This window comes from Alexandromys fortis, unplaced genomic scaffold, assembly GCF_014885135.2.
Source record: "Alexandromys fortis isolate MF-2015 unplaced genomic scaffold, M_Fortis_MF-2015_v1.1 scaffold_367, whole genome shotgun sequence".
Classification (NCBI taxonomy): domain Eukaryota; kingdom Metazoa; phylum Chordata; class Mammalia; order Rodentia; family Cricetidae; genus Alexandromys; species Alexandromys fortis.
Window position 1 is genome coordinate 265,878 of NW_026068258.1, and position 12,518 is coordinate 278,395.

The 12,518-nt window shown below is 39.5% G+C and overlaps 1 protein-coding gene across 1 annotated transcript; it reads left to right on the plus strand.

The window, feature by feature from the left end:
• The first annotated feature begins 2,598 nt into the window (after positions 1 to 2,598).
• Positions 2,599 to 3,561, plus strand: LOC126494334 (olfactory receptor 2T4-like). Its single transcript, XM_050131619.1, has one exon. The coding sequence runs from the start codon at positions 2,599 to 2,601 to the stop codon at positions 3,559 to 3,561; it is 963 nt and encodes a 320-aa protein (XP_049987576.1).
• The last annotated feature ends 8,957 nt before the right edge of the window (positions 3,562 to 12,518 follow it).

A 12,518-nucleotide genomic window follows, 5' to 3' on the forward strand; every position in this document is an offset into this window, starting at 1 on the left:
CCTTCCGTCTGTATTTGTAGTGTTCATATGACAATGCTTTAGGAGGTTTTCAGATTTTGTCTTTTAGGGTTTATCTAACTTCAAGTGTGGGAAATATTTGAGGGACCCAACAATGCCAAAATAATTGTCTGAATCTTATTCATGCCACATCATACGAAGCAGACTGTGGATGATCTAAACAGAAACTATGCATTCCTGGGGAAATGGTGTTTCCCATAGAAGCCCATAGAAGCAGGCAGGTACCTCTCTGTGCCTACCTGTAGGTTAAGCTCTCAGACTGTGTGTTATTGTGTGATGTGAGGCAGATGCTGAGACCCTGAGCTTCTCCACTGTAAGGGAAGGAAACACGGTGACTCCTATGGACGCACAGGGAGGATCAGGGATGCTGCTGTCTTGGGGTGATGCTTTGTCATTTCTCTGCCTTCACTGTTAGAAACACCCAGTGTTAGCAGTGCACCGAGCTGTTCACGTGAGATCAAACAGCACAGCAGGTGTAAGGGCACGGCAGCTGCTGGTCCCATGCCTTATGCAGACAGCACTTTCCTGTCAGATGATCTCTGGGTGTCCTGTTGTCAGTGTCCCCCATTTAACAGAGTGCACTGCCTTCCAAAACACCTCCTGTGCCTCCCCTTCCTCCTGACCTTCACTCACCCAGAAAACATGTTTCAGTGATTCTCACAGACTGTGTCACCATCCCCAGTGCTTGCCCACTGTGTCCACGAATATACATTAAGTCAGCAGGAACCTTAAGGTGAACACTGGCAAGCATCAGTTTTTTAATTGATGTAAGTTTCTTCACAAATAGCCTTCTTAAAATAGACATCTGTCGTGTGTCTTCCCATTCCTCAGTCTGTTTGTCTGTGTCTATCTCTCTCCATTTCCTCCCACAGGTCTCAGGTTTCTCTGATATTTATATGAAGGCGTCAAGGACCTGGCCATGTTCTCTGCTCCATCAGCAGCTTGGAAGAACATGGCCCTTCAAGGATTTCAGTTTCAGGTAGGTTTTTGTGGTTTGGTTTTTTGAATCTTGACATAGATGTAAAATGTTCCTGAGACTTGTGATTGGTGTCTCACCATTCCTCCCATGTAACTATTGCTAACATCTCAGAAAGAGGAGATTTAATTCCCTTCCTATTGCTTAGAGTTATCAAAATGCAGTACCTACTAGCTCAGAAATAAAACCTTTAAAAATCTCCTCTCTTTGAGAAGTACATGTGGAAGAGGCATTCACTGAGTCTTGTCAGAAAGGCTGGGTACATTCTATCTGCTGCTGTTTCTCACTATGGTGTACCTATTTAAACCTTCAAATTTAATTAATGTATATGCTATTTTATCAGCACAGGTGGACACTGACTTTGTTTGATGCAATCATGGTTACTGTCTCCTTAAATGCATGCATACATAAATGCATACATACACACACACACACACACACACACACCACACACACACTTGCATCAAGCCCAGAGGCAGGCAGGCTGTGAACATGGAGCAGAGGGAATGGGAACCACATTCAGGGACATCTTAGCGCTGTGTTCTCTCTTCTCAGACTCCATGGAGAAGTGGATAATGGTCCATAGGGATGTTATGGCCACACCCTGGCCTGGTAACCAGCAATGACTGAGGCTGAGGCTTACAGACAATAGTGGAACTTGTGAGATGATGAACTTAGAGAAGCAGAGGTCAGAGAAAGGTGAGACTTCCCATCACTTCAGCCTAAGCAACACTAGATGAACAAGCATGTTCTTACTCATTTAAAAATAGCTTTTATTTGCATTTTATAAATATTGGTGTTCTGCCTACATGCAGTATGTCTGTGTGAGGGTGTCAGATCCCCTGGAACAACAACTATAGACAGTTGTGAGTTGCTGCAGTGTGGGTGCTGGGACTTGAACCCGGGTCCTCTGAAAGAGCAGCCAGCTCTCTCAACCACTAAACCATCTCCCCAGCCCCAGCAAGCATGTTCTGTGTATTGTTGTATCTATATTTTCATATGGCTGGCTTTGTATGAATGTATTTTTAAATAGCCATTTACATATCAAAACATATGTAAGAAACCTCAAATTTAATTTTAAACAAAGTGTATGAGTTTTTCAATTAAGATTTCTTACCATATTAATTTAAAAATAACGTTCTTCAATGAATATGAAAGGGGAGACTGCATCATAATGTGTTAACATTAAAAGCAAATCTAAAGTTGTTCTTGAAAATAACTGTATTCGTCTATTCGCCAACATTCTTAATAATATATGTTTGTTTATTTTATTTGACTTTCATTGTTTTTTGTTTGTTTTGGTCAGTAATTCACTATTTTTGTTACTAGTAAAGAAAATTATCTTGAAAAATCAAGAACTTTATGATAGAGGACACTATTTTTCATCAGGAAAGACCATGACCATGAGTTGTCGTATCTCTAGTCTGACTTGTGATGGCTCTAACCACAGAAGTGAATTCTTGCTTTTTTAAATTGTTTATCATAGGTAGATTATTATTCTCAGATCTACTGGCCCAAGGAATTTTCTCAGTCTACTAGGCCTGTGCAAACATCAGTAAGCAGCAACTAACCCCAAACCACTGCTGGTTGCCTAGGAGACACCCATGAACATCATCACCTGGATGAGCAACTACACTGGACAGTCAGATTTCACCCTGGTGGGATTATTCAGTCAATCCAAACACCCAACTCTGCTTGCTGTGGTCATATTTGTGATTTTCCTGATGGCCTTATCGGGCAATGCCCTCCTGATTCTTCTGGTACTCTCTGACACCCGGCTCCACACACCCATGTACTTTTTCATCAGTCAGTTGTCCCTCATGGACATGATGTACATTTCTGTCACTGTGCCCAAGATGCTCATGGACCAGGTCCTGGGGAGCCACAAGATCTCAGCTGCTGCGTGTGGGATGCAGATGTTTCTATACCTGACACTAGGAGGTTCCGAATATTTCCTTCTGGCTGCGATGTCTTATGACCGCTATGTGGCCATCTGCCATCCACTCCATTACCCTGTCCTCATGAAACGCAAGGTGTGTCTCCTCCTGATGTCTGTCTGTTGGTCCCTGGGATCCTTAGATGGCTTCATGCTTACCCCTGTCACCATGACCTTCCCATTCTGTGGATCAAGGGAAATCCATCACTTCTTCTGTGAGGTCCCTGCTGTGACAAAACTCTCCTGCTCAGACACCTGGCTCTATGAGACCCTCATGTACCTGTGCTGTGTGCTCATGCTTCTCATCCCTGTGATAGTCATCTCAAGCTCCTACACATCTATCCTCCTCACTGTTCTCAGGATGAACTCGGCAGAGGGCAGGAAGAAGGCCCTCGCCACCTGCTCCTCCCACATGACTGTGGTCATCCTCTTCTACGGTGCTGCTATCTACACCTACATGCTCCCTGCCTCCTTCCACACCCCAGAGAAGGACATGGTGGTGTCTGTGTTTTACACAATACTCACCCCTCTGTTGAACCCACTGGTCTATAGTCTGAGGAATAAGAAAGTCACAGAGGTTCTGAAGAAATTGTTGGGTATTAAACCCCTCTTTCAAGAAACAGTAAAGTAATTTGGAATGAATAGTTTCTTTCCTTTGTCTCCACACATCTGTTGTTCCAGGTCGCATGCTGTTGTTATCCTCATCCATCCCTCACCCATCTTGTCTCATTGCCCAGTCATCCCTTTGGAATAATTCTCTATATGAAAATTTCCTCATTGATATCTTTCTTGTATATTCAAAATCTTTCTTTGTATTCTATCAATATTACATTTTTTGAAGTTGCTAATGACTATTTAATTTTGTTGGGCATTTACTAAAATTTTATGCCATATTGAGAAATGAATGAGCATGAGATGTTCAACTGATAAAAGACAGAGTGAATTAGAAAAAAAAAACGTGGCTAACGAAGTCAACAAAATGTAAATGGAGATACATTGCATTTTGAATTAATTGTGTGTGTTTTCTTGATAATTTATGTATGTTTAAAAATAGATAAAAGTAAAAAGCAAAATATAATTTTATCCTTTCATCTCATTTATTATGATGTAATAAAAATAATGTCTAAAGAAATTTAAGTCTAGGTAGTACAAGTATCCAGGAGGGTTTTAAATGTTTGGCACACCTGTATTTGCACATAGATGCACTCGTGTATCCCTCAAAACCAAACACAGCTCCCACTTCAAGAAAATGAGGTACAGCTTATTCTGGATCCTAATGTGAGTGACCATGGCCCAGGAACATGGACTCAGGTGGACATGTTCTAAAGTTTCATGGAAGGTTACAAAGCGCAAACAAGCCATAAGTCATCAGAAGTTCAGGTTATAGCAAAGTGGGACAATCTCTGCCATGGTTCTCAGATGTCTTCAGGTGACATGGAAAGTTTTGGGTTTGAGGGTGCTAGACTTTTGATAAGTCAGTACATTTCATTCGGTTTCACATGATAGGCACAGACAGGATGCTGGCTCAGAAACTAAAGCTGGCAATGAATGACTCCTAAGGGCCCAGTGACAGGCAGGGTCATTTGACTTAGTATCTTAAGGTTCTAACTCTCATTCAGAACTCCATGGGAGTTCTAACCAGTTGGCCCATCTTGCAGAATTTTTCTTGGTTGGTTGGTTGATTTGCACACAGGAACTGCACATGCAAGCATAAACAGCAGAATATAAAGAGATGGAAGAGAGAATCACAAGTGCTGAAGATACAATAGAGGAAATAAACTCAACAGTCAAAGAAAACATTAAATCTAGCAAAAGCTTAACACAAAATATCCAGGAAATATGGGACACCATGAAAAGACCAAATCTAAGAATAATAGGTATAGAAGAAGGAGAAGTTCAACTCAAAAACACAGAAAATATATTTAACAAAATCATAGAAAAAAAAAACTATCCCAACCTAANAGACTGAATTAAAAAGAAAAAATGTCCCCTCACCACATAATAATCAAAACATTAAACATACAGAAGAAAGAAAGAATATTAAGAGCTGTGAAGGAAAAGGGTCAAGTAACATATAAAGGTAGACCTATCAGAATTACACCTGACTTCTCAATGGAGACAATGAAAGCCAGAAGGTCCTGGTGAAGTGTTATGCAGACATTAAGAGACCATGGATGCCAGCCCAGACTATAATATTCAGCAAAACTTTCAATCACCATAGAAGGACAAGATATTCCATGACAAAACCAGATTTAACCAATACCTAGCCACAAACCCAGCACAAAGTACTAGAAAAAAAACTCCAACCCAAGGAAGTTGGCCACATCAACAAAAACACAGACAATTGATGATCTCACAGCTGCAAATTACAAAGAAGGGAAAAACAAACAAATTAACATCACCAAAAACAAAAACTAAATTAACAGGAGATAACAATCACTGGTCATTAATATTCTTTAATATAAATGGATTCAACTCACCTATAAAAAGACACAGACTAACACATTGGATATAAAAACAGAATCTATCTTTCTGCAGCATGCAAGAAACACACCTTAACCTCAAAGATAGACATCACCTAAGAGTAAAGGGTTGGGAAAAATATTCCAATCAAATGGACCTAAGAAACAAGCTTGCATAGCTATCCTAATATCTAACAAAATAGACTTCAAACCAAAATCAATCAAAAGAGACAAAAAAGGACATTTCATATTAGTCACAGGAAAAATTCATCAAGAGAAAATCTCAATACTGAATATCTATGCCCCAGATACAAGGGCACCCTCATATGTAAAAGAAACACTTCTAAATATTAAATCAACATTAAACCCCACATACACATAGTGGGAGACTTTAACACTCCCTCTCATCACTAGACAAGTCAGTCAAACAAAAAATGAACAGTGAAATAAGGGAACTAACAGATGTTATGACTCAAATGGACTTAACAGACGTCTATAGAATATTCGGTTCAAACAGAAAAGAATATACATTCTTCTCAGAACCTCATGGAACCTACTCAAAAATTGACCAAATACTTGGTAACAAAACAAACCTCAACAGATAAAAAAATTGGAATAACCCCATGTATCTTATCAGATTACCATGGCTTAAAACTAGAATTAAACATCAACACTAATTCCAGAAAGCCCACAAACACATGGAAATTAAACAATGCTCACCTGAATAATCAATGGGTCAAGGAAGAAATAAAGGGAGAAATTAAAGACTTTTAAATTCAATGAAAATAACCACACAACATACCCAAATTTATGGGACACAATGAAAGCAGAGTTTAGAGGAAAGTGCATAGCACTAGATACCTACATAAAAAGCTGGAAATATCCCACACTAGTAAATTAACAGAACATTTGAAAACTTTAGAACAAAAGGAAGCAAACTCACCCAAGAGAACTAGATGGCCGGAAATAATCAAATTGAGAGATGAGGTAAACAAAATAGAAACAAAGAAAAAATCAATGAAACAAAGAGTTGATTCTTCAAGAAAATCAACAAAATATACAAACCTTTATCCAAAGCAACCAAAAGGCAAAGAGAGAATATCCAAATTAACAAAATCAGAAATGAAAAGGTGAACATAACAACAGACATGGAAGAAATCTAGAGAATCATCAGGTCATATTTCAAAAAACTTGTATTCCACAAAATTGGAAAACTTAAAGGAAGTGGACAATTTTCTGAATAAATATCACTTACTAAAATTAAACCAAGACCAGGTAAGCAAATTAAATAGACCTATAACTGCTGAAGAAATAGAAAAATCACCAAAAGTCTCCCAACCATAAAAAGCCCAGGACCAGATGGTTTCAGCTCAGAATTCTACAAGATTTTCAAAGAAGAACTAACACCAATACTCCTCAAATTGTTCCACACAATAGAAACAGAAGGAACATTGCCAAACTCTTTTTATGAGGCTATAATTACCCTGATAACCAAACCACAGAAAGACATTACTAAGAAAGAGAATTACAGACCAATCTCACTCATGAACATTGATGCAAAAATACTCAATAAAATACTGGCAAATTGAATCCAAGAACACATCAGAACTATCATCTACCATGATCAAATAGGCTTCATCCCAGAGATGCAGGGATGGTTCAATATATAAAAATCTGTTAGTGTAATCAAAACACAGCTTGCTCCAAATCAGTATAAACAAATTGAAAAATGAAAACCACATGATCATCTCATTTGATGCCGAAAAAGCTTTTGACAAAATACAACATCCCTTTATGATAAAGGTCTTGGAGATAGCAAGGATACAAGGAACATACCTAAACATAATAAAGGCAATATACAGCAAGCCAACAGCCAACATCAAACTAAATGGAAAGAAACTCACAGTGATTCCACTGAAATCAGGGAAAAGAAGGTTGCCCACTCTCTCCATATCTATTCAATATAGTTCTTGAGGTCCCAGCTAGAGCAATAAGACAATTGAAGGAGATCAAGGGAATACAAATCAGAAAAGAAGTCAAACTCTCGCTATTTGCTGATGATATGACAGTTTATATAAGTGACCCCAAAAATACTACCAAGGAACTTCTACAACTTATAAAAAAAAATTTAGTAATGTAGCCGAATACAAAATTAACTCAAAAAAAGTCAATAGCCCTCCTTTACACTGAAGATAAATGTGCTGAGAAAGAAATCAGAGAACACCATCCTTCACAATAGCCACAAATAGCATAAACTATCTCAGAGTAACTTTAACCAAACAACTGGAAGACTTGTATGACAGGAACTTTAAATCTTTGAAGAAATAAATTGAAAAGGACACCAGAAAGTGGAAAGATCTCCCCTGTTCTTGGGTAGGTAGAATTAACAGGAAAAACAGCAATCTTACCAAAAACAATCTACATATTTAATGCAATGCCCATCAAAATCCCAGAAAAATTCTTCACAGACCTTGAAAGAACCATGCTCAACTTGATACGGAAAAACAAAACAAAAAACCCAGGATAGTCAAAACAATCCTGTACAATAAAAGAACTTCTGGAGGCATCACAATCCCTGACCTCAAACTCTACTACAGAGCTATAGTACTGAAAACAGCCTGATATTGGCAAAGAAACAGATAGAGGACCAATGGAACTGAATCGAAGACCCGAATATTAATCCACACTCCTTCGAACACCTGATTTTTGACAAAGAAGCAAAAAAAAAATCCAATGGAAAATAAAAAGCATATTTGACAAATGGTGTGGACATAACAGAATATCAACATGTAGAAGAATAAAAATAGATCCATATCTAACACCATCTACAAAAATCAAGTACAAATGGATCAAAAACCTCAACATAAAGCCAGCCACAATGAACCTTATAGAACTGAAGTGGGAAGTACACTTGAACGCATTGGTACAGGAGACCACTTCCTAAATATAAACCCATTAGCACAGACACTGAGAAAAACAATTAATAAATGAGACCTCCTGAAAGTGAAAAGCTTCTGTAAAGCAAAGGACATGGTCAACAAGACAAAATGACATCCTATAGAATGGAAATGATCTTCACCAACCCCACATCAGACAGAGGTCTGATTTCCAAAATATACAAAGAAATCAAGAAATTGATCATCAAAAGAACAAATAATCCAATAAAAAGTATGGAGTACAGACCTAAACAGAGAACTCTCAACAGGAATGTAAAATGGATGAAAGACACGTAAGGAAATGTTCAACATCCTTAGTCATCAGCAAAATGCAAATCAAAACAACTCTGAAAGTCTATCTTATACCTGTAAGAATGACCAAGATTGCCCCAACCCCATCTATTCCCTGCAAGCTTCTTGGAACCCTACTACACAGCTTGCTCCAATACTGAGGGGACCTAAAAGACAGCCACAGCAAGGATTGGACCAAGACGCCAAGACACTGTCAGCCTTATTTGAAGGAAAAGATGGGTAGGCACCAATGTAAGAATCATAAAAGGCAGCATGGTAACACCAAAACCCAGTGGACGCACAACAGGAAGACTTGATCATTCTAACCCAGAAGATATAGAAGAAAACTACTTTAAATGTGACTTTATGAAAATGATGGAGACCTTTAAAGAGGAAGTGAAAAACTCCCTTAAAGAAATGAAAGAGAAGACAAACAAAAAGCTGGAAGAAATTAATAAATTCCTCAAAGAAAACCAAGAAAAGCAATCAAACAGGTGAAAGAAACAGTTCAAGACTTGAAGACTGAAATAGAGGTAATAAAAAAAACACAAACTGAGGGAATTCTGGAAATGGAAAATCTGGGTAAATGAACAGGAACTACAGAGACAAGTATAACCAACAGAATATAAGAGGTAGAAGAAAGAATCTCAGGCGCTGAAGATACTATAGAGGAAATAGACTCATTGATCAAAGAAAACATTAAATCCAACAAATTCTTAACACAAAACATTCAGGAAATCTGGAACACCATGAAAAGACCAAACATAAGAATAATAGTGGTAGAAGGAGAAGAATTCCAGCTCAAAAGCACAAAAAATATATTCCACAAAATTATAGAAGAAAACTTTCCCAACCTAAATAAGGATATCCCTATGAAGGTACTAGAAGCTTATAGAACACCAAATAGACTGGATCAAGAAAAAAAAAACCTCCCCTCGCCATAACCTATGAACACCTGATTTTTGACAAAGAAGCTAAAATTATACAATAGAAAAAAGAAGACATCTTCAACAAATCAACAAATGGTGCTGGCATAACTGGATACCAGTGTGGTCATTTCTCAGAAAATTAGGAAACAGCCTTCCTCAAGACCCAGTAATTCCACTTTGGGGTATATATCCAAAGGCTGCTCAATCGTGCCACAAGGATATGTGCTCGACTATGTTCATAGCAGCATTATTTTTCATAGCTAGAACCGGACAACAACCTAAATGACCCTCAACCAAAAAATGGATAAAGAAAATGTGGTACATTTACACAATGGAATACTACACAGCAGAAAAAAATAATGACATCTTGAAATTTGCAGGCAAATGAATAGAGCTAGAAAACATCATACTGAGTGAGGTAACCCAGACCCAGAAAGACAATTATCACATGTACTCACTAATCAGTGGCTTTTAAACATAAAGCAAAGAAATTCAGTCTACAAATCAGAATCCCAGAGAACCTAGACAACAATGGGGACCCTAAGAGAGACATACATGGATATAATCTACATGGGACTTAGAAAAAGACAAGCTCTCCTGAGTAAATTGGGAGCATAGGAACCACGGGAGAGGGTTGAAGGGGTGGGGAGAGGAAGGGAAGGGAGCAGAGAAAAATGTATAACTCAACAAAATAAATAAATATCCTTTTTAAAAAGACACAAAGAGAAAAGCACGGCTGTGTAGTGGCGATGTCTCTCAGCTTTTCTTTTCCTTTACCTCTATTAATTACATCTTCAAAGTCTCCAAGGAACATTATTGAGAAAAACCCGCAATGCTGTCCCTTAATGAGCAGAGCCCAGCCAGGGATGACATCACTCCCCTGCGATTCCGTGTGCCCTTAACCAGTCACTGCCTCTTGGGCCATGTGGCCAAGGCTGCCAGCAGCACTAGGGGTGAGTTGAGGCTGAGGGAGACCACACAGCACTCACTACGCCCGATTCACATCTACGTTCTGAATCTTCTAGGAGCTCCTGACAATATTCCTTTGTGTCTCTCTCATCTTTTTTCAATTTTCTGAAGAAAACAATATGCACTTTCTTCCAAAAACCTCAAGAACTATTTATTTAATGTAACAGACTTAGCATGTTTTATTTCCAGTTACTCAGAAGAACATGTATGCTGCCTTCTAACTAATCTTATGGTGTTTACTAGCAGTCATGGGACTTCAAGCTTTCAGACTGTCACAATGACACTAAGAATTACATGCTCATCCCATGTTTTCCGTGGTTAAAGGGGCAGGGCATTGTCTAGACTGAACTGCAGAGTATTGAGGGGAGTGGGTGTCTAAGAATACTGAGGCAGGGGCATGACTGGTGAGATGTGCATCTCTTGTCGGTTGTTTCATATTCGGTCTGCAGCCTGGAGTCCGAATTTCCCTGTGAAAATGGAGGAAATAAGGTAAGTACTCAGACTCCAGGGGAGATGTGCTGTAGGATGGCTTCAGAACCGACTCTGATGCTGCTGGCTCCAGTATCCTGGGGTCACTCTACCAGTGCTGTGAGCAACCCCAGTGTGAGGCTGCATAAGGCTGGCCCAGGAGATGCACACTGGAGGGGCGGAACAGGACTGAACAGGCTGCAGTCGCCATGTGCGCCCCAGGCACCGTGTTCCGAGGCCCCCTGGTGTCCTGGGTGTCTTGATGTCAGAAATCCATCTGACAGAGTGCAGCACTGAGCTGACCAGCACAGCCCCTCAGATGCTCATGACCTCCATTCACCCCAGTGTTTAGGTTTCCATAGGTGGTGGTCACTACCCTGGCCTCTGATCTCCCGCGACCACAAATAGAAACCATCAGTCTGGTGTCACTACAGTGTTCTGGAATATTGAATGTGAGTTATTCTCCATCTGCAAAAGTAAGTTTGATATAAAGGAAATCTGTCTGTCTGTCTTTCTGTCTATCTTTGCATCTATTTGTCATCTATCTATATTATCTCTCCATCTTCTGCAAGATGCCTTCAATTTGCCCAACATTTTAAGCAAGGCATTGGGAACCTGCAGCTCTCTCAGCTTCATGAGCATCAGAGGCAGCCAGGGTTTTAACCAGCGGTATCAGGATTAGCTTAGGGAAATCTCACAAAGGTGTAAATGCCTCAAGAGCCAGTAGATCTTCCTGAACTCCCCCTGCCCTGTAAACATGGCTAATTTCACATCAGGAAGGGGAGGTATCTGTGTTTTGTTAATGAGAGCTACCAGAACTCAACATTTAAGGCTTCAGAAATCAAAAGGCTGAAAAGAACCTGGAGGGAAAGCTCAGGTGTTAAGATCACTGTTGCTCTTGTGAAAAAAATCCCAGGTTCAGCTCCCAGCATTCACATGGAAGCTCACAAACATCTGAAACCAGTTTTTGAGGTTCTGACATCATCCTCGAACCTCTTTGAAATATTGACACATGTGTTGCATATGTATACATACACATGCATTTATAGATGCAGGCAAAATATCATACACACTAAAATTTAAAAATCTAATATTTTTTCACATTGAAAAATTCAATCTGTTTAAGACATCAGCTTTAGCTGACTTCAGAGAGACTAGACATATTTTGTGCCTGATGTTTTGCAGTCATTTAACATTTGACTTTATCATATTTTCATGCTGTCCAGCACAGACTGACAGGAGACTGCTTAAGTACCATCAAGTTCAAAGTCTCCTTGACTTTCAGAGAGCCAGGCTGTGAGCATTGAGGTAGGGACCAGGGAGCCTGGGTCAGAGCATCTCAGCATTGCTCAGTGGTCTCTTGTACACAAAGAGGATGGTTCTGCAAGCACAGCCTGGTCTGGCCTGGTGAGCACAGTCATCTCTGAGGTTCTGTAGTGTTAGAGCACGCGGTGGGACTTGTGAGGAGCTGAACTTGGAGAAGCTGAGAACTTACACAGGTGAGTTTTTCTCCTAACTCTGCCAATCAGGGCT